Source organism: Labrus mixtus, chromosome 1 (genome assembly GCF_963584025.1).
Source record: "Labrus mixtus chromosome 1, fLabMix1.1, whole genome shotgun sequence".
Lineage (NCBI taxonomy): Eukaryota > Metazoa > Chordata > Actinopteri > Labriformes > Labridae > Labrus > Labrus mixtus.
In genome coordinates this window covers 24,974,527-24,998,402 of record NC_083612.1, presented here as the reverse complement: position 1 = coordinate 24,998,402, position 23,876 = coordinate 24,974,527, and the positions used below count along the sequence as shown (strand labels likewise).

The 23,876-nt window shown below is 39.8% G+C and overlaps 1 protein-coding gene across 1 annotated transcript; it reads right to left on the bottom strand.

Moving 5' to 3' along the window:
- Window positions 1–854: 854 nt before the first annotated feature.
- ube2q1 (ubiquitin-conjugating enzyme E2Q family member 1) lies at window positions 855–20,310 on the bottom strand. The gene is made up of 13 exons (XM_061039464.1): window positions 19,618–20,310; window positions 19,314–19,418; window positions 11,854–11,976; window positions 11,456–11,509; window positions 10,218–10,358; window positions 9,502–9,586; window positions 8,362–8,422; window positions 8,186–8,276; window positions 8,031–8,089; window positions 7,818–7,866; window positions 7,619–7,714; window positions 5,667–5,733; window positions 855–4,032 (listed from the first exon to the last, which is right to left on the bottom strand). The coding sequence occupies exons 1-13, from the start codon at window positions 19,774–19,776 to the stop codon at window positions 4,001–4,003; spliced, it is 1,122 nt and encodes a 373-aa protein (XP_060895447.1). The 5' UTR covers window positions 19,777–20,310; the 3' UTR covers window positions 855–4,000.
- Window positions 20,311–23,876: the final 3,566 nt, after the last annotated feature.

The window sequence follows — 23,876 nt, the reverse complement described above, 5'->3', positions numbered from 1 at the left end:
GTTTGATGTTGATATTGTGATCATAAACATCATTGTAATAGTTCAGTCCCTCTAAAGTTGTTTTATTGACTGACATGCTTCTACATGTTTGTGTGTGTTGTACCTCTTTTTGTCTCTGTAATAATGTTGTCTTGTTTGCTCAATGCTTCCATTATAGTGTAGATGTTTGATTGTGATCCAGCAGCAGACTGAAAATGAAATGAGTTAGATATCTATCCTGCATTACTAGAGGAAATCAACATGTGTGTTTCATATTGTCCATGGTCTTTTTTCCGAAATATTTTTTTTGTTCTTTTGACATTGAAAATGTATTGTGATGTTACTAGAGGAAATAAACTGCACTTGATATCCTGTGAAGCTCTTTAAGTGCATTGAATATAAATGCCTCAGTCATTTGCTTGATGTGGGAATTTGTTTTTAATGATCTGATTTGTAAAACTTAAGTTTTTCCTAGTAAGACAATGGTTGGACTTTGAACACCGAACCTTGTTAAAGGAAACGTTTCACCAGAGAGCCTTACAAAGTGGGAAACCGGAGGGGGACTTGTTCGGCCCCTTGGGAAAAAGTAAAGAGTGGTTCTCCCCGTGGATTCTAGCAGCAGCTTAGGACATAACAGGATCCTTGAGGTACAACTGAAGCTCATAAATTAGCTGATGATATTGTAATGCATGCATGAGGTGCATTTCACTGAAAACAAAGTTCTGGTGTGTTCAATTAAGTGCAAAAGTAAATTAGTTCATCCCATACCTTGAACTGCTCTTATAAAGGAGGTGATAAATTGTCCTTCAATGTATACAACACTCAGGAAACAATTCTTTTTACATTAACCACAAATTTTCACTCAAAAGAGTAGATATATTTCATAAAATTCTTTATTCATAAACTTGATGCAAGTTTACAAATTACTTTACATGTTCAAAATCACCCTTGCAATGGAAAAAAAAATGAAACCAAACCAAAGCATGCTAACAGTGCATAACTTTATAACCCGGCCACTGCAGTTAATGAAGCACGGCACAGAACCCAGTATCAGGCTAATTCAGACCTCAGACCAATTTGTTGCTCCCCAAAGCAGAGAAGGTTTCTGTTAGTTGGACGATATGAGATGGTGTCAGAGAAGCTGTTATTCAGTGCACAACATACTTATATTTACGGCTATTCCAATAGTTGGGTATCTGATGGCAAACACATCTGCACTGCTACTTTTGATGGGAATCCTGGCATCTTTAGAAAGAAACTCAGAACAGGTGGAATGTCCTGTAAGTCCATGTGTCTCTTATACGACCTGGTTCATTAAGTAGAACACAGTGAGAAGTTATCCTGTGCACTGATAAAGTTAAGTAAACAATTTATGAAAAATCGATACAACTAGTCTTTTACCACCCAACCCAACCACTCTTTACCTTCCATCACTTGGGGAAAAAAACACCCATTGATATATTGACATGCAAAATACAGCAATATCAAAGAAACAGGGTGGTCTGAAGCCTAGTAAAACAGGATACTTATAGTCTGATCATTCCAAAACTTGCTTGTTAATTATTTATCAACCATGGAATCAATCTAAGAGTGTCCAATTCAACAGCAAACCACACTGCGATGCCTCTTGGTTTAACTGAGGCATCATTTTAATATGGCCCAACAAAAGATTGACGCATTCAATCTTATGTTTCATGACTAATTCTGAAGCAATCTTTAGCAAAGTCGAGTGTGCAGTATGTATTCCTGAGTTTGCTTCTTCAGATAATGCAGGGGTGGGCTTGACAATGTGACCAGGATGAAGTGACTGATACATTACCAATGGCATCACAACAGCTAACAACCATGCCAAAGACCTTAAGTCCTGTTGAGAATTTGCTTGTGGTGAAACATGAAATCAGTTAGAAATCTGTTATACACATCCAGCAAATGAGTTTAGAACAGGCTGTCTGTTTGATACCCATCTGCCTGTTTTAAAGATATTGGTGGCTGAGGTTAATATCACTGAGAAAAAATACTTAAAATCAACTCAAAAATGAGGAATGCCTGTATGAATTAGCACAACTAAGCTTTCTATGCTGGTTTTCAGGACAATATACTTAAAACAATGCAAGTAACCACACAATAGAACACCCACAACAAACGTATAACTGCATTAATTGGAATGATCCAAACAGTTTTCTGCATATTATTCACATTACATCAAAGACCCGGCACGCTGAGAGGGGGCAGCAGTGCTGGGAGTGGTTATGAATAGTAGCCAGAGAAGTGCTAATGGGAAGAGCTGGGTCCTTTCCTGTGGCAAATCTGAACAAATATTTATCAAATCGACAGAAATATTCTGGAAATGGAATAGACTCCAGTGATCTCCCCAGGTGTGAAGCCAGAAGGTATACGGTCGAGACTATTGCTGTGAATTTCAAACTCCGGCTGCATTTTAAAAAACCAGCCATGAGGTCAAGGAAAAGTCAGAAGGCAAAGGTCACTTTTTTTTTCCCTTCCTGTGAACTGTTTGTTATGACTGCCAGATTGGCAAAGTGCTCAGGATGTGAACCTGCTACAAGAACCAAGCAGGTGACTACACTGTAAAGTAAGCTGTTAAGACTTAAGTTTCTTCAGTACAACAAAACTCCTCAAGACTGCGTCTTCACTGCATGACCTTACTGAGGTTCATCCGGTTTGAGTGATCAGATATGAAAAGCCAAACATCTCGAATGCCAGAAAACAGCAGTGTCTGTGCCATTATTGTTACGCCTGCTGTAGTTAAGAGGTGCCATCCAGTGAGGGGAATGGATCTGTAAATGTTGCCAATAACATGAGGATTACTAATCAATATTAAAAAAACAAACAAAAAAAAACCGCAGTAGTCATTAAGCTTACATAAGAACATGGCATACTTTTGTTTCCTTCTGCAAGAGTATCCATGAAGCAACTTTTTCTTATTCTAAATGGGTCTCAGGAAGTTGCAGTGCCCTTGCTGTTAATAGTCAAGGGTATATAGTAATACAAGTCTCTGCAAAGCCAAAGACCCAGACAAGGTTACATTATAAACAATTAAATCCTTTTGCAGAAATACAAATGTACATGTTTACACGAGGAGTTAAAATCAACTACATTACAGTGTGATAATCCAAGCACGCCCCCGCTTCGCTTCCTCATGTTTCTAGCCGTACACCAAACCCATCCCTGCAGGGAGATGTCCCGTAGCTGGTTGCGATGATGCCGGTGGTCTCCAACCTTGGAGCTCAGCAGGATGTTGTTCTTCATCTGGGCTGTCCCATTCAGGCTGCAAAAGTCCTTTTAGCCACCCACCCCCCTTCCACCTCAGGGCTTCAAGCTTTTATAGATAAGAGGTTTGGAAGCGAGCAAGCCTCAGAAGCACATTATTCCAGAGGAGGGATCTTGGTATTTTGTAAAGATAATACATGAGCACAATATTACAGAGGCTGTCCATGGAAAGAAAAAGCAGTGGTTCTTCCCATCGGCCACTTTGAAGTGTCTTCCCAGCCACCACTGCATCGCATCAGGGAAATGTCGCATGCCATTTTCCGATCCAGTCTGTGGCCAAAGAGGCAGAGTCTAGCGACCGGAGCAACAGACTGCTGGATAAAGCCATGCTGCACCTTTCAACTCACAGCCAGCAGGTAACCTCGGCATGCTCGACGCCAAAACCAAAATGGTGACTTGACGCAATAATTAGACCACCGGTTTCCTGACATACGCGATGAATGCCAAGATGAAAACTTAGATCGTAAAATACAAAAGGATGTACACAGAGATAAATATCTGAAGAGGACATACCCTTGCGTGTAGCTGATGAAAATGTCGGGTGGGGATGTGTGTTTATGTGCTAGTATCTGGGGGGGGGGGGGGAGGGGGGGTCACTGAATGAGAACTTTGCTTTGGAGTTCAAACTCTTATGTAGAGAACAAAATGGTTTTCAGGATTTAAAAAAAATATTGGTCTCAAGAAAATAAGAATCAATGACATGTGGTCCCAGTGCAGGAAAGCAAGAGTCTGTTTAACCGTCCTCCTTAGGGGGTGTGTACCAGCCTATTGGGGAAAAACAACAACAAGAATTAAGAACAGACAAACAAAAAGACTATCTACTTCTACTAACCACCATTCTTCTGATTGGTTAAACTATATCTGCAAATTATTATTTTTTTGCTTTTAATAAGGCTTGGCTTTTCTTTAGAGTTCAACAACAAACCTAGTTTTGTACTTTATCATGACTTGGGTTAGAGGGGTGAGGGGTGTAGATTGGAGTTTAGCACAAAATCGACAACAGACTCAGCCAGAGAAGGGTTAGAGAAATGGCCCTGGCAGATCAGTTGCTCTAAGATGACCATTAATGGAATTTATTGTTTTTATAAAAATGTGTTTCATCTTACTCACACAGATTCACGTGCATCGAATAACTGTGTTCAATGTTCAACATTATCAAAGTGCATACAAGAAGAAAAAAATACTTTTTTTTTTTGCCAATCCAAAAAACTATCCGATCTGTGACAAAAATCTGTGATCCGATCCAAACTGAGATATGTGACCCATTGAACCAGTAATTCAGAATCTTAACTTAGTTTAACACCTTTGGCTGATATTATAGACTTGTGTCATCTTTGGTGATCTCCTCATGATGCAATGAAAGCTAGGCTTTAAAGCTTTGTCCTTTCTCCAAAGCTGTGAGACCTAATATAGGATATGTTATCTGTATGATGTACGAACAAATGAAACTGAGTAAACAATCTTTATGCTTCATTTATTCACATTTTTCTCTCTTCTTCTCTATCTTGAGTATGTTAGGCAGTATGATTTCCATCAGTCTAAACCCTATCCTATACTTGTCTCTCATCTCCATCTCTTCAATACACCTCTAATGTGTATGATGATATAGCCATAGGGAGTCATTTCCAAAACCCTTCAAAGCTTCATTGTAATGTTCAACTGTGGGTTTCTTTTTTTAACTGATTTATGAAACTGAGAATCATTCAAGTGTTCTTTATCTCAAACCAGAAAATAAACTTTCCAACAGAACTTTCCTGCTTTTGGCTGCTAGTTTATCTTTGTGTGTGTGTTCCTATGTATGGTTGGTGGATGGTCCTGTTTGTGCGCTCTAGTACGTGTCTATGTGTTGTATGTATGTTTATTTTTGTCTTCTTTAAAGCACATTGAGTTTACATTTGTATGAAATGTGCTTTACAAATAAAATTGAATTTCCATCAGTTTTGAAAGCCCTTTTTTTTTTATTTGACATATAAGTGTGTTGTAACAAAAGTGTTCTTTATACTGGCTGATGACCTTTCTCTTTGAGGCTCAAATAAAACCCCTAAGATGAACTGTGGCTTACTCTCAGTTTACTCTGAAATTGAAGTCATGCTATCAAACATTAATAAATTCACATTGACAGCTTAGCCAAAGTGACTTCTACTTTTTAAGTAGGACATTAGAATGGATGAATAGTATTTAATCATGATAACACCATTCTTACAAATAAACTATAAATCCTTACTTCCATCAATGATAACAAATGAGTGTAATAGTGTGGACATGATGGATGTAAATGTTGTCCCTGTTAGGGACACGGTACAAGCACTCATTTCAGCTTTGATGCATGAGAGGGATTTGGTTTCAGTAAACAAGGTCAGGGATGCACTCTGTATGAAACTGGAGTCAAAAACACTCACCGTTCTTTTCATGGATCTGAACCAGGGATTTATAGGACTGCTGTGCTCTGGCGAGATTGTACTGGTTCTACATTGGAAGATGAAAGAGAAAATTAACCTTAAAGCAGGGTTCATACATATTTCTGCCAATACGTACATTACCATGACCTTGAGGCAAATTTCCATGACAGTACATTCTCTGAAACATCTGTGTATACGTGGAAACAAGAATTAAATGTAACGTCAAATTTTACCTCAGTATATAACATTAAAGACAACTCGGGTGTCACAGCTGTCAACTCTCTCTGTTGCTCTGCTTCATTAACACACACACTCACCTGCTCTCTGCCTGGCAGCACACACACACCTCTCCTCTCACCTGCTTGTCTTTTTACTGACAGATTAGACGCACAGCGTGGGAAATATCATCGTCTAACAGCCCGCCACAAACAATTTAGTACCGCCTTGTCTTGGTAACTAAAACAAAACGTACATGTTCTCATGTGTAAAAGACGTTTTACGAAAGGAAATGTTCCAACTATGAAATAAAATACTTAGGCTGATTTAGCTGCAACTAAACCTGGACTGAGAGGCAAGATAATCAGCATATTGTTTCAATACTATATGACGAGATTCTTCATAATCATATAGGTTTCCGCTGTAAAGTGTGAGTTGCATTTTCTGATCACTCAAACGACCACCTCCCCCCTCCTTTTCAAACAAGCCTGCACAATACTCTACTCAAGTACCGGTATGTCCAATGTGCATGAGAGCAGAGGAAGATGATTTCTTAGTCAGTTTGTTCAGTTCTCAGGACATTGTTGCTAAATCTGTGTTGTTTCGAGTTGGTGGTGATTATTACCACTTCTAATCTTTTCTCTACGCACTCTTCCCAGCCCCCCAAAAGGATTTCCACTTACACGGCTTGTCATAGATTTATGTCAAGCTAAGATTGAAACAATAAAACACTTTCATAAAATGAAATCGTAATACAGGGGATGGCACTGAAAACAAAGTGCATATTTCCATGTCAAGTCAGTCTCCTTAAAAAAATAAATAATTCAGTGGTTGTGTTGGGGTCCGGGAGCTGCAAAGATGCAGATGACCTACAATCAATACATTGCCTGTGTACACACTGAAGAAGGAGTCCAGCTGCTCTGCTGACATGACAGATTCACAGTGTGCCGTACAGTCCATATTATTCAAGAGAACCACAAGTGACCCATTAAATAAACAAAAATCACATACAGGGGCATACATAATACAAGAGAACATGTCTATCCCTCAGAAAGGATAAAAAATGGAAACTGTTCACAAATCAATATCAGTCAATCGAGCGAATCATTCTCCCAGATGGATAAAAAAACAAATAAAAACAAAATTCCCCCATGACAACCCGAATCATACCAATTCATCATTGATTCTTAGTTGATGTTGGACAAATATGAAGATATCCAGCTGTTTTCTTGAGATATTGCATTCTACCAAGGTGGGAGACAAACAGACAGATAGACAGACGGATAACCACCAAACATAACAACTCCAGGCAGGGCTGACTGTTTCAGAGGCTTACAAATGAAGACAGTGAGAAACATCAACTAATTCAAGTCTGAGTCAAATTGAATAATGAGCCAAAATGGAATTTGAATTTAAGAGAGCAAGTTCCTGAGATAAATTCCCCTCACAAACCTTATCTTGTTACATGCTATTTCACTAACAGTTTGATAAGAGCAACACAAAAAGTCGACTGCATCTTTGCCTACCACAGTACAGACACCACATCTTCCTTTAAAACCGGATTCAAACATTACTCATTTTGCTTTAACAGGAAATTCCCACACAAGCCACTGATAAGAGTCAGGTAACTAGGCCTGAGGCTATTGTCATGGTCCACATGAGTCAGTATGAAAGGTCAACATTGTCACATGACATTTCCTCACTTGAAGTGAAACCTCTAGTTGCTCATCACTTACTTTATTGGCTCCAAACTGCACTCTGGCTTTTCCTTTGACTAAAGTGGCATTGATCTGCATGATGACAGACTCAATGGAATAGGCACTGCTCCAACCCTGCAAACAGGAAAGCAAGAGTTAGGTTCTAAACTGCTAAATAGATGCAAACACAATACAACGAAATGTATATGCATATAACAAACAGTTACGTATGACATACCTGTTTGGTGAGAAGTTCCATGCACAGGGCACCTCCTCCAAGAACATACCTAAAGCAGGGACAGAAATCAATTATAAGAAAAAATGTCTATAAAAACAACTTAATTAAGTCTCTTTCAAAAAGAAATATACATTTTTCCACTTACTCAGCCTCAACTTGAAAATGCAGTGGGGAGGGGGCAAACTTTAAAGTGTACTGGTTAAATGAACTCACCCCCCAGAAAGCACTGGCGAAACCACCCGGACAAACGGAGGATCAAAGGGGAAATTATCCTGTAGGGACAATCAGCCGAAACGTGTTAATTTTTAGACTTGAAAGATTAATAGATGGTGTTTCGAGGTTAATAATGCAGAGGTCATTTTACTCACTTTATATGAGAAGTTTAGTAAAATGTAGTCCATTCCTTCCTTTTCCTTTAGGACTTGTAAATCACTGTGTAAGGGGCTATCTGGATCCACCCTGTTGGCCAATAAATCAAACAATTAGTCATAGTTCATTCTGAAAGACAAAAAGACAATAGCAACAAGGTCCTGGAGGTACTTACGTCCTTAGTTTGACGTGCCATTCATACAGGCTGTCATTAACAAGCTCGACTGAATAGATACCTGCAAAAGAAATGGATTTGATGGATATTGGTAAGATGCCCTACACGTCCAATGCCAAGTGTAGGACACAGTGTAAAAATGTAATCATTTCTTTCATTTTATAAACTAAATGCAGTGAGGCAAAGACTAAAACATTTAGTAACCAGTGTCCACTCTAATTTAACTCAGAATATTCCTTAACATCTATCTGAAGCCTTGTTGGAAGGTGTAAAAAGAAAAAAAAAGTCCAGTTGAGGTTTAGAAGGTAGAGCAGGTTGTCCACGGATCGCAAGTCTGGCAGTTCAAGTGTCAAAGACACTGAGCCCAATTTTTGTTTACAGCAACCTGCGTGGTAGCTCACTGCCATCAGTGTTCAAGTGTGAGCATGAATTGGTAGATGAAAGAATAAAATATTGGAATGCACTTATAAAATAGCACAACTTTAATGTAGCCATTTCTCATTTAAAGGACATCAAAATAAGTTATTTTTTTATACCAGAAAAGGAATGCAAAGGGCACAGCTTTGTCACAGTTACTTAAGTTTACTCGACAGAACGCTTCAGATGTACTACAGCACATTACAGCAGTGGTTCCTCTAACATTCAGTTACAATCAAATGTGAATCCAACACCCTCCACTCTTCAAATATTTTCTGTGGTGGTTTGACGCTGTATGGATGATTGGAACAAAGCAGAGTAGGGGACATAATGTCATGGTGACATGTTTGGGGGGAATCCTGGCATAGTTTTTTTAGAATTTGATTTATGCTTCACTTCTAAATGCATATCATTGTTTTTTGTAAGGCTGCTGAATTAAGAAATTCATGTGCTAACAGCCACCACACCCAAATGAGGGCTGATCTGACCTCATACAAACAAGCCTTCATTAAGAATCTTTTTCTCTCTACATAACTACATTAAAATCACTCAAAAAAAAGATCCCTCTGTGTGTGGCTTTTGTAATTCAATGCTTGATGTTCACTAATTCTCATCTAAAAGATCAAGAGAAGAACTGATGATTATTGTGTTTTGGCATCAACGTGCTTGTGTTCTTTTCACTCAGATCTGGAAAAAAAGCAGACCATTGTTAAGTGTGCATACCTGTCTTGTAACTCTGAGACCTGTAGATCTCTCTAAGCTCCTTCATCAGGCGGTCAGAAGCTTGCACTGAACCAGACACAGCTCCCTGCAAAACACAAAACAACAACTGTAACTATAAAGACAAAGAACACAGTGCTCAGCAAGGGTAAACCCGTCATCTGTACTTAACGTGTGCAACCATCAAAGAGAATATTTAATTCCATTAGACATGAAAGTCTATACCAGTGCATGTCTTGAGAAAATGATCAGCGTAAAATGAAAAACACAATTAGAAGAAATTATATTTTAGACACAAGTAATAAATCCAGACAGCTAACAGCTGAGCAAAATAACAAGTTGGTGATAGTGCTGAGAGCCCTTCCAAGGAAGAAAAAAAACAAGTCTTCATAGTCTGTGCTGCCTTTAGTGGCAGACACTAACACTGTTCTCAAACACGCACTCCTGAAAAGTTATAAAAAATGTTCAGGACAGCCTGCCACTGAAAACATCCTGAGTTATACCTGATTTTACAAACGCAGCTCAGAGTTTTGTGCATGTGTTTATAGGAGACAGCTGTAGACACATTAAGAAAATTATCACAGTTCCTAATTGCAGTTCTGTTAATGTAATGCCTAACCTTATTTTCAAATCTGTTACCACCATTCACACTAGTAGCCCCTAATGATAAATACATGAAATATATCCCTCTATAAACACCTTAAAGAAAAAAAACTTACATTCAAGTGGTCCTGCCTCTGGTTCTTTCGGATTTTCTCCAGGATGGCCAGATTCTCCTTCTCGATGCCATCATCCTCAGACTTCTTCCCGTCCACAGGCTCCTCTTCTTTCATTTCATAGTGGTCCAGATCCTCTATGTCCTGTTTGTCAAGATATTATGTTTTAGACTTTTTGAATATTCTGAGTGTCCAAAATACATGCAAAAGTAAAAAAAAACAACAACAACAACAACAACAATTGGATAAAAGCCTGTAGCAAGACAAAATCAATCATGTACCATAAAATCCAGAATATAAGTTTCACTGGTATATAAGACGCAGTCGGTTTTGGGGGTTTCCCAGAAAGAAAAAAGGTTTAAACTTTCTACCTATGTGATGATTTCTATTGTGTTCAGTGAGCACACAGTGCAGTTTCTGTTCAAGTGTGTCACTCTTTTATTTCCATCTGTTTTTGCTTTGTAGGGTTCGCACTCCTACTAGCTACAGTACGGTAGTTGAGCTCTCAGCCTACGGTGAAAGTTCTGAAGTACCGACGGCCCGTGGGTCGCGCTGCCCGACTCTAATGGTCTCTTGCTAAGTTTAATATAGGAGTCATACAATCAAAAGAGTACTCCACAAGGCTTATTCATGAAACAATATACCGCCGTTTATGCATGATTTTGACCTTGTGAGGGAGAAATGATGATAAAAAGTGGTGCAGCGAGCCTGGTCTGTGCTGCTATGTATCCCCACAGCTTGCAATCAGCTTGCAATACACAATGAATGGGGATGAATTTTCAATCACGTCAAGTTGCGTGCAGTGTGTGATGGTGGCAGTTGCACTCGTGGAAATGACGGGGTGTGTGTCTGCATTTTATACCTGTATATTGGTCTCACTGGTGTACAAGACACAGTTTCTTTTTAGATAAAAAATAGGCGTTAAAAGTGTGACTTATACACTGGATTTCATGGTAATCGTGTAAAACTGATAACCCCAAATCAAAGATACTTTTCTAGAAACCACATACCATACTAGCATGATAAACCAACAGAAAAACATACAGTACTTCTATAAAAAGAAAGTTGTTTTGTCCTAGTAACAGTGCTGCATGATAAGTAGACTCAGGATGAATAACTTGTCACACCACACATTCCTCACAAATGAGGTGTGACTAAAATGGATGATAAAGCCACTAAGCATAAAGCACAACATCTTAAAAGAAATACACTGAGTGTTTGGACTCAAGATGCCAACTTACCTCTCCCATCTCCTCTTCCTCTTCTTCTTCTGATGTGACCTCCTCTGTCCCATGCTACACACACACACACACACCATATAGAAGGCATTGAATTCAAGCTTAATTAAGTGATGTGAAAGAAACTCACTGCACTTGCAGATGTTTTTGCTCCATGTAAGACCAACCCTTACCTACCATGATCTAAGAAAGAGTCTATTGTTTATCTTAGGGGACAACTCTATATAAACTCTGCTATTTTATTTCTGAGCAGAAGTTGTTTGAAGTGTGCATAATTACACATCAGCATTTAAATAATTTTGGTGTATTTCTTTAGTGTAATCAAATATTAAAGATGTCCTGGCTGTGCAAGCAGATGACATGACATGAAGATTATGATAAGACTAAACTAGGCAGCTTGCCTTTCGGTCTTGTCCCACGGGGCCTGCAGGCAGGGGTTGGTCCAGCATCTCCACATCTGGATGTTGGGGAAGGTTGTACAGCCGACAAAGGTCACAAATGAGTTTCTTCAACTGCTGCAAAAGCTAGGAGGGGCAAAGAAGAGGGGGATACAGAGTTAAATATACCACTCAAGATTGTGAATGAAGCTATTCAGCTATGCCACAGTTCAGGCATGTGATAAAAGCACTATCACAAGCATGAACAGAAGTTTTTTATATATTGTATGTGGAGTTTAGCTATTGTATAATGTGCATGAGGTTTGACATTTTGTTTAGAATATCACAGGTTCCTGAAAGCAAAACTAGCTAATCATAATTCTGAGACAAAGACAAGTTACAGTTCAAATGCTGTGCTGATTGCAGGACTTTCAAACTGCAGTAGTGGAATGATACTAATTATCTTGCATTGTTGAAGTGTAGTGTTTACATTCAGGCAGATAACTCTCTGAAAGGAAAACATAAATTATAAAAGAACTATAAAGAAATACACGAGTTCAACATAAAAGAGTTAAGCAGCATGGTAATACATTGATCTTAAAATTCCCAAAAGAAGGTTTGTCCGTTACCAAACACACAATATTTCTCTTTTTTTAGCTGGATGTTGACTTATTGTTCAAACTCAAGAAAATCTTCTGTCCAAAAAACGTACAGTACTTCTATAAAAAGCAGTTTGTGTCCTACTAACAGTGCTGCATGATAAGTAGGCTCAGGATGAAAACGCTAAGCTCAGGATGTCACACCACACTTACGCTTACATAAGAACCTGCTTGTCACACACATTTTGAACTCAGATGTTGTCCCAATGATCTAAAGACATGGCCTTTTGGTTGTTTGAAACACCTGCCTGTCCTACCAATTCCAATACTAAGCACCTACCAATCGCCAAATGCAAGTAAAAGTATGATGTGGCGTGTAAAATAAATTAGTTCATGCGTCATCTGTGTGTGGTAATCAGTACAAAACACATTGTAAGTTAAAGACCACATTTGTTTTGCAATGACTGCACGTCGTCAAAAATTTGGTCACGCTACTTCGATTGACCCTCGCTGACGCTGTCCAGTTCGTCAAGCAATCTGTTTTGTACAAGTCTATGTGCGCCTGATTACAGGTTACAAACAGAGCAACTGTTAGAAAAATGAACTCGTAGCTAGCAGGTGGTTGGCTCCTTTTGCTTCCTAAAGGCCGTCAACCAGCCATTCCGACTTCCCCATGTTGAGTCCTCAGTTGCGGTCGCTTTCCCGTAGCGGCTAATGGGGGCTGGCTACACTTTTCGAAACCACTTACTAAGCCTTATCTCAGGGAAAATAAAATCTCTGTAGAGGTCTGCGGTTAGACCAGGGGTTCCCAAACTTTGACGCACTAGGTCAAAACACTGGCATTAAAAACAGCAAACAATAGCCCAAACACCATCATATTATTTTTGTAATTTATTGTAAGAAACTACTTTTTTTTTTACCTACTGTATTTTCAAATTAATGGGTGAAATATCCAATTTTAAACCATTTTTATATGTTTTTGAAATGAATCTCGCGACCCCCCTAACAGTGACCCCCACTTTGGGAACCACTGGGTTAGACAGTTTAAGATCGTGAAGGATTAGAATGTGTTGACAATCTGCCAAAGCAGGGATCGTAGTATTGGGCTACAGTGTTCATTGTATCTGATAGATAGATAGATAGTTTATTGATCCTGAGTGAAATTCAAAGCATCCAGTAGCAGGTTACAAAGACGTACATGACATGAAACATTTGCTAAAAATTAACCACAAAAACGACGCCCCCCTCCCATTCATGTATATTAACCCGAAAAAAAATATTTAAGAATACCCCTAGATGAATCAACATTTTTTAGCAATGTTTAAAAAGAATAAAATGATCAAAAAACAGACATTTAATAACAGTCAGTGCAAACATTAAAGGTGCGATTTACATTTAAATAATTGAGGTTATCATTAAAGTGTCCAACTAGAGGCTGACTCTTGGGACAGCTGTGCAGATGGGAAATGGAAGAAGGAGTATTTAGTCCAGTATTTAGTCCAGTCACTGTGTGCTTTCCCCCTGCCATAATCGTGAGGTGTTGTACAGACGTATGGCCAGGGGGACAAAAGAGTTCTTGAGTCTGTCTGTGGAACAGGATTGTGACAGCAGTCTGCCACTGAACACACTCCTCTGCCTGGTGAAGGTGCTGTGCAGAGGGTGCTGGGTGTTGTCCATGATGGAGAGCATTCTGTTCAGGGTCCTTCTCTCTGCCACTGTCACTAGAGAGTCCAGCTCTGCGCCCACCACAGAGCCAGCCTTCCTCACCAGTCTGTCCAGCTGTGCTGCATCACTCTTCTTGCTGCTTCCTCCCCAGCACACCACAGCATAGAAGAGGACACTCTCCGAGGCCACCACGGACTGGTAAAACATCTGCAGCAGCTTTTTTACAGATGTTGAAGGACCCCAGCCTTCTCAGGAAGTACAGACGGCTCTGTCCCTTCCTGCAGATAGTGTCCATGTTTGATGATCAGTCCAGCCTGTCGTCCAACTGCAGCCCCAGGTACCCGTAGGTCTTGACCACCTCCACGTCGACCCCCCGATGGAAACAGGTTGGGGATGTGGCTTGTTCCTTCGGAAGTCCACCACCATCTCCTTGGTCTTGGAGGTGTTCAGCTGCAGATGGTTTGAACTGCACCACCTCACAAAGTCCCCTACCAGACTCCTGTACTCCTCCTCCTGTCCATCCTTGACACAAACAACTATCACAGTGTCATCCGAGTATTTCTGCATGTGGCAGAGCTCGGAGTTCTACTGGAAGTCAGAGGTATACAGGGTGAACAAGACAGGGGAGAGCACAGTCCCCTGTGGTGCTCCGATGCTGCTGACCACAGTGTCAGATGTGCAGTTCTGCAGTCTGACGTACTGTGGTCTCTCTGTAACCCTTTTCACACATACGGAAATCTCCTGAAAAACTCCAGAGATTAGGCTACCCGGAGGGACTTTAAGCTATGTGTGAGCGCAAACAGCCACATTTTTCGCGCAGACTTTACCCGGAGTTTCTCCGGCCAGACCCCTAGTATTTTATCCACAGAAAGTCCCAGTGAGCTGATGTCTGAACACGGCCGCCTATACTCCGGAGATTTAAATTTGAGCCAATGGGACCCGAGTGACGTTTATACACAGTGACTGCCTAAAGTGTCTGCACGCGACCACTACGATCTCCGTGCACGTAATTAAACGGCTGCATTCTGTTTTCTGTTCGTCAGTATGTTGTTCTCCTCTCTTTCGAGGATGTTGTCATTCCATTGGATTACACATAGCATTGATATAAAGGCAAATATTCTCATTATAACGTCGTGTAGCGGACTCTGTTGCTTCGGCCGCTACTTCCGCGTTTGTTTATTTACGCCCCCTCCCCTCTGACAGGGAAAGTCCCCCGCTGTGAGGAGCATATGTGAACGGCTAGTTCGGGAGAATCTCCGGAGAAGTCCTCCTGTAAATATCTAGATATTATCCGGAGTGCATATGTGAAGACGGCTTGTGAGGTAGTCCGTGATCCATCTCACCAGGTGCGAGTCCCCCCTCATCTCGGTCAGCTTGTCTCTCAGTAGGAGGGGGTGGATGGTATTAAAGGCGCTTGAGAAATCAAAGAACATGATTCTCATCACGCTGTTCCCTTTGTCCAGATGAGAGTAAGCCCTGTGTAGTAGATAGAGGATGGCATCGTCCACGCCTATCTTCGCCTGGTAAGCAAACTGCAGTGGATCCTGGGCATGGTGGACCTGGGGTCTGAGGAGATGGAGCAGCAGCCGCTTAAAGGTCTTCGTGACGTGGGATGTCAGTGCAATTAGCCTGAAGTCGCCTGGCTCACTGGGGTTTTTTTCTTGGGGACCGGGGTGAGGCACGAAGTCTTCCAGAGCACAGGGACCTTCCCAAGCCTGTTCTTCCTGGTAGGACAGCTTACAAACTGGTGAAATTCCAGTAGTGTTGAGTCCAATGTAACATTGTTAAAGTCCCCAGAGATGTCAATGACTGCTTCAGGGTGTTGTGTTTGTAATCTCGCGATAGTGGAGTGGATGACGTCACATGCGGTTTCAGCGTGCGCTCCCGGAGGAATGTAAACACAAACAACAATGGTGTGGGAGAACTCCCTGGGCATGTAGTATGGTCGGAGACCTACCGCCAGCAGCTCAATGTCCTTGCTGCACGTTGTCTCCTTCACAGTGACATGTCCCTGGTGGCACCATCTGGTGTTAATAAACAGCGCAAGCCCTCTTCCTTTCCGTTTGCCACTGCGTTTATTGTCTCTGTCCGCTCTCACTGTTGTGAAGACCGGTAGATCCACGTTAGCGTCGGGGGTCTTTTGTGTTAGCCAGGTTTCTGAGAAGCACATTAAACTGCACTCTCTAAATGTCCGGTCGTTCCTCACAAGGGCAGCTAGCTCATCTGTCTTGTTGGTTAGACAGTTAACGTTCCCCATAACTATCGACGGAACACAGGGCTTGTACTTCCACCGCTTAGCCGCTAGCCTAGCCTCAGGTATGGGGTGAACGATGCCGGCTTGTCCCATTGTTCGAAGTGAGAGCAGCTTCTCCCTTGAATAAACAAGTTTTCCGCTGCTATATTCCCGAAAAGAAGAAAAAGTATCCATAGGATATACAATGTTCTACACCATATGTGTACTAAAAAAGTAAGGTTAGCAAAAACACCGATAAAATATTAAAAAACGAATACAGGGACAGGGACGGAGCTACTGGATATGGATATATTTTTTCCAAACCGACAGGGCGTAAGAAACGGTTATTTACAGAGTTTGGACAGTTAGGATTTGCACATTGGAAAAACAACAAACCCTCTTAACAACCCCAAGAGATGTTATCCCAAACAGTCTGCTGAGAGTCAAACAGAGCGGAGCTCAGACACACAGTGAGCGATGGGAGAAAACAAACTGTTGTTTAAAATGTTGCTGTCTGTGTTTTTTTGCTCTCTCTTGGAGAAGTTACTAACGAGCCTCTCCACTTGAAGCTCACCTGTTGTGATAACGGAATCAACAATGAAAAAATGTTATGAAACAGAGGGAGGGGATCACATCAGCGAGGTCCGGACTTAAGTTGTTATAAAAATATATTTTAAATCATTTATTTCAATGAATTGATTTCAATGCTCCCATACTTGAAGTGATGTCAGTCCGCATCTATTGCACCTCTAAATCAGTGTGTAGCAGGCAGGTGAGAGTGAGTAACCATAGTGACTGTCAATCAACGGTGTCCTGACACCTCTATGAATAAAACTAAGGATTGCAGTAAAACTTACTATGTCCATTGTCATTGAATAATTGCAGTCTGGAATATGATTAATTTACTTTTTTAGCATTCTTATCAGTCTGTACACAAAACTTAAGTCAATACAGCAATGTAATAAAAAATTACATAGAATGCTACTTGTATGAACCTACAGTTGAAGGAATTCTGCAAGGCTAATATAGTTCAGAAACAATAAATATACACATCTCTCATTTTTTAATCTAGAAATAAATAGGTAAATTACAATATCTTGAAAATGATCAAGTCAGTTTAGATTCAGATGACTCTGTATCTAAATCCTGTCGTCTGTTAAAAATATTTTGGCTGGTAACATTTTTTGGCTCATCACCTACAGGCAGATAGACGAAAAAGGTGAGTTTTAGACCCTGGTCTATTATCACTACTTCCCTGTTCCTGCTAATATTACAAATACTTGTAATATTATGCATTATTGACTGCACTGCCATAAATCTGTATTAGCTGCTGTTGTCTCTATCCATCTCCTCTTTTCTGCATCTCCCTCTCTCCCACTTTCCAAACCAAACACAGCAGATAGCTGTTGAAGATGTGTCTGGTGCTGTTCAGGGATTCTGTCAGTTCATCTGTCAGGTTAAAAATAAGTTTTTCTTTGCCACCATTACTATGTAGTGTATGTGAGTGACGCCGAGATCGAAAAGCAACACCTGGCACATGTCACGGCAAATGGAATTGCCACTTAGAGATCAGCAGCATGATGCTGTTATGGCACGGCACATGGAAGTTCCAGTGGCCTACCGGCTGCGGGCCTGACTCTCATATTTTACTCCAGAATCGCCAATCTTCCACCACCACCACGTTTCATATGTACATCATTACAATTGGACTTGCTTTAGGACATTTACTGCCGTAAACTTGTACATTTTTTTTCTTTATTGACAACATGAGTGCAACATATTAAATAATTTTGGACGTTTATATTGCGCTTTGTACATGTTCACTATACTGAACCTTTTTATTTTCTGGTATCTCCGTGATGACAGTAAAGTTATTTCATTTACATTTATTTTCCAATGTTACCAGAAAGCTCTAATCCCAGCTAAGGTACGCGTAGCCACTGCAGCCAGTCAGAGTAATCGATAGCAGAAAGTGTGATCCCACTTGTAGGCATCACATTAACCTCCGCCTTGAGGAGATGGGCGACTTTTTATGGCTTAAATGATGGCGTCAACACAGCATTCACCTTTTTACAGGCATATTTATGACTGGTGTAGATGTTGGACTGCATTTTGTTTACAAATGACATAGTTTCACCGTACGTTCTATTGACCGCTATCACAAAATGTACATGAAACAACTTCATGGTGGAGGTGGAAGATTGTTGTTTTGCTCGTGGTAAATTAATGTTGGATCTCTGTCAATAATATGTCAAAAAGTACAGTCTTTTGTAAAGTGTCCTAACATTTTCAATGAATTGGTGCTAAAAAAAAAATAGATTAATTGATTCTTTAAACTCAATAATGCACTTGAAGAACTATTGCTAAAATGCTCCTTATGTAAACAATCTCTTCCAAGTTAATAATAGCGTACATTTTGCAATGATGAAGCATAAACATATTGACAATCCCTTTATAGATTATTTAGTGAAATAAATATTTTAAAACCCTCACTGTTTTACCTTTCAAGCAGTTCTCAATAATAGCTAAAGATAAATAAACGGTGGGAATAAAGGACTGGCCCCTAAATACTATTTAGCACCACAATAATGTAGGTTCTTCTAATGAAGCTCACAGCATGTTGAAATTATACCAACATAATACAAAGAAAAGGCCTCCTGCTGAGGGGTGGCCTGGTCAATACTTATCAAGCCAAGTAATTCAGCTAAGTGGCATTAGGTGTAGCCTTCAGCTGTATGGCATATACCACTACAGTGAAAGAATTCTGGATGCATAATAGGATATTGTAAGATGTAAACTGTGCATTAAAATTGCTCATTGTACATTTTTGTAAACTGGACTGCTGCATCACGACATAATTCCTGGTGCATGTGTGCAGGCTGTGTATTAGGTGGCAATCCTTACGAATGACAAACTAGTACGCAGATTGACCTAAAGAGCACAAATCCGGTAGTGTTTGATATTGAAACAAAAGGCAGGATAATTACCAGGGTGCTTCCTTTTCTCACATCTTCCAACCTCTCCAAAACTTGCGCTAAGCTCGGGTCATCAGAGTCCACAAACCATATCGGAGGCGTAGATGGATAAGATTCCTAAAAGACATTGACAAAGGAAGAAAAAAATGAGACAGTCACGTCATCAAATCTGAGCAAAACGCTGTATACTTGTGTGTCGCAGGGTTTTAACACAGTCAGAGAATAACGTGACATTAGCATCCAGAGTGCAGCGTTAGCTCACACCGATGTGAGTGTATAAAAACCCTTGTGTGTGTGTGTGTTCCTGCTCCCTTACCGTTATGTTACAGTGGATAATTAAGAGCTTTTCTCCTGTTACATTAAACTGACAGCTCAGTTCATCAGGTTTCCAGTCAATGATCCTGAAGCGTTCGTGGTTCGGATCAAAAATGGATTCCAAAAACTTCAGCTCGGCCTTCAGCCCCGACACCGACATCTTCCGTGCATCTCCGGCCGGGCCGCTGGGGAGGGGGAGAAGTCGGGACTTAGCTCTCGGCTAACTAGCGCCACTACGTAATTCTCACTCCTAAAAATGGCTTTAAAAGTGGCAAAGAGATGAAACACAGTCCAAGTATGTGTTGCTGGATACTTAGCAACCTGCTATAATCTTGCGTGTGGTCAAATATCAGCGCATCAGCCGAACAAGATTTGCTGATGAAGTAGCTCTCGTTAGCTTAGCTCTCAGTTAGCATTTGAAATCAGCGCAGTACTAGCGAGTTAGCTAGTCCGTTGTTGTTGTCGTCTTTCCGTCTATTGTTATTGCCCGTCTATGACAACACTTATTTAAGGCTCCCGTGGTGTCCAGTGACCAGCTCCTCACAGTCCCATCAGACAGTTCCTTATGGGTTACTTAGCCGGAGAGTAATCATACCAGCTGCATGATCTGAACTTATATTCCGCTGTAATGTGTTTTTTCATCCCCGGTAATACAACTGTGACTGGCCTCTTGTGGGGTTTAAAGATGGCGTTTTGCGAGCTACCCGTTCCCGCAGAATCCCAGCATTCAGCGCGTCCTCGATTTATCTGAGAGTCAGAAAAATAACTAAAAGTTGTAACAGGGCAGTAATCGTCAAATTTTAACAGGGAACAACATATGTAATATTTTTTTATTTTTTTGTTTCAGGTTTATACTTTTGAACACTCATTTATTGGTACTTTCCTAATAAGTTTAGTTAATGAAAGATGCCTTTTAATTATTAAGATAATGTAACAATGGAAATCATGGTTTTATGTGGTGTCCTTGGGGAAGTTGGTCTCACTACATATCACTTGTATTTCATTAATAATTCTGTATCCTCTTCCTACTCAGCCACTGCTTAAAGAAATGATAAAAAAAGATGTTGCTACTTAAAAGTAATGCTTTGCCATTTGAGCAAATGTGCGTCTGATTGAGCGTCAGTGTAACACTTTATAACTTGTGATAATTTCTCTACCAACATATGGCTGTTCAGCCTTTGACACGGTAGATCATTCTTTATTATTAGGAAAGTTGAGACTCTACTTAATCATCATTAAAATGGATGGATAACTACTCAACGAAAGAGAGGCAGACAGTTTTTCTTTAATGGTAGTATGTCAAAAATGACCAACCCTACATGTGGAGTACCTCAAGGTAGCTGTCTAGGGCTGCTATTTTTTCTGTTTTTACTACTGATGTTCATTTTGTCTTAGAAAAGACTCAAATCACTATGTATGAAGATGACTATACTATATGCAGCTGCTTTATAGGTGAACTGAACAATATTTTACATAAGGAGTTGAAGCTGGTGTTAGAATTAATAAAAAAACAATACATTGATTAATAATAATAATAATAATGTAGATAAAACAAAGTCCATTGTATTAGGTTCAAAGTATCAGTTAAAAGCTGAACTAACACTGAAATTAAATTTAAATAATATACCTATTGAATGAACACGCACAAGAGATTTATGTTTATTGAAACATATATATATATATTACTGCATATAAATGCAAAAATCCTACATATTATTATTTGTGTGTATAAAAAAAACAAGTCTGACATGAATTCTGACCTCTTTGGATTATGATTGTGTGTTCTTTTGCCGAATATATTTTAAAGTATGGCCATGTGTGTTTTGGTTTTGTATTTACTTTGTTAATTCTGTATATCTATAAAACAACAACACTTGTTTAGAACATTAAATAAACACATTTTAGACATGAGGAAGAAAAGAATCATGCCTAAGTAAAGTGCAAAATAGTGTATGGCTATAGGAAAGGCATGCAGGTGTAATATTAGTTAGATCCACCTCCAGTTAAGCCTTCTGATATTGTTTAACCAAGCCCTCTAATTGTAGCATAACAGTGCATATTCTTCTATTAACTGCAGCTCATCATATACAGGAAATTGCTTAATTGTGGCATAAGTTTACCTTTGCATCAAATCAAGTCTGTAGTATTACCTAATGCCCACTAGAGGGAAGTGTTGGCTTAAGTTCTTAACAACTCGGGTCAGCTTATCACAACAATACTTTCTGCTGTTTGTCCCTGGATCCACTAGTTTGTGGTTATACACACATACAAATGTATCCTGTTTATAGCTATATATATATTTTTTTTGACAGGACAACAGAATGTTATATCCGCGTTTTACTAAAGGGCTAAGCTTTGTTGCATTTCCATGCAGCACATTTTTAGTTGTTACTTGTGACTTTTGGAGATGCATCCTCCATTGAATCCTTATAGAATGAAGCTCAGATGAATTATATTTTAAATATGAAAACGATGATATGAAAACTATATTTGTGCTAACTGTCAAATCATACCTATAATCAATGGCGAATAAATGCTATTTCAGACATGTGTGTATTACTTAATGCTACTCCTGTCTAAATTGAGCCACCCCAGTGAAAAAAAGCCAGACACGCCCCTGTCTCTGACCACTTCCCTCTGACATTGAGCCGTTTGAGAAGAGGTATGAACATATACTGTAGCTTAGTCTGAACAGCGTGAAAGGGGTTAACCACAGTTCTTTCAGTTCTCTATCTCAGTTGTAGTTTGAGCTTTCAGTGTTGAGGAACAACATTTTGATTTGCCATTTAAAAGGCCCTTAAACTGAAAGGGCGGGGGCAGTTGACTCTGTTGACCAAAGCTGTGTATGCTACGAGTGATTCGTAAAAGCCTACAGCTGCAGACCCAAGAAAGTGTGAGCAGTGATGATTAGGGATTACCCATGGCAGTGTTTTATGTGGGTCAAACACAGCCCCATGTCCTCAAACAGCCTCAGCCATCCCAACGCTTCGTATGTGAGCAGACAAATTCTTAGGTTCACTCTTGAATATTGCAACTGTGTGAAAAGAAACCACCTCTTACAATCTAGCTGAACTCACTGAGTGGTGACTGTAAGGTCAGGGGCTTTGTTAATGTAATGTTTCCTAGAAAAAGGTCAAGGTTCCAGTCTAACAAACATTGTAATCATGTTTTGGTTGGGGTAGCAAAGGTGCTGGTGTAAAATTGAGAATAGATGTGAAAAACATAAAATGTGACTGACCTTTTTGGCTGACTCTGGAGGGAAATTATTTAGTTTCCTGTTTAACCTATAATATAACGGCATACTTCCAGAAAGGAAGATAGGGTAGTTGAATGTGATTGAAACAATAACGAAACACTTCATGAAACAGAAACATCACAAGACCTAAAAGTAATAATATAATTTAAATATAATGTCTATAAGTCTGATTATGACTCATATTGTAAGATCTATAACTAACAGACCTGATTACTTTATGCATCTTCCACATATTTCTTGCCCTTCCTTTTCGCCTCTATTGAACCGCCATTGACCTATGCATCAGATGTTGACTTTACTCGAGCAGGTTCAATCAATTAGTGTATGTTCTTCATGTGTAATTGCTTCATGTTGTTTGCTTATCGATGAGACTGCATTGAGGGAACTTGGCCTCCACATGTGTTTGCTGTTAGGGTGTTAGGCTATAGAAGACAGCAGCTATAAAACATTTCGCCAAATGCAATTAAGCCTCCACGCTACAGTAGATGTGATTCCAGTAATAGATAGAGTTGTCAGTTTTCAGAATATGTCCTCTTAAATCCTGACAAGCCATTAATGAAATTCCAGAATATACACGGCATAAATACTTAATGTTGTTTTGCATATATGTGTAAAATAAAGGGTGTCACAAAAAAGAATGACATTATATCCGGTTCCTTATGAATTGCAGCTACATTCTAGTCATCAAGGGGTCATGTTAATAAGGGGAGGAGACGCATATCTGAGAAAATGTATCCTTGATGCTTAAAAGATGTTCTATATTTTAGCCTGATGATTTATAAAACATTCTCCTTAGAGCATACCCTTATATATTCAGGGATCTTACAAAGGTCGGAGAAACTAAACCTAAAACACAAAACTAAAACTAAATCTTTGGTTGAATCCTTTTCCGTCTTGTTTTATGATTGAGCAGCTGACATGTAGTTTATCACAGTGAGCCTGTGGACGCAATAATAAAGAGGCAGACGGCTGCTGTCCTCTGTGATTTATCCTGCTCTTCTGCC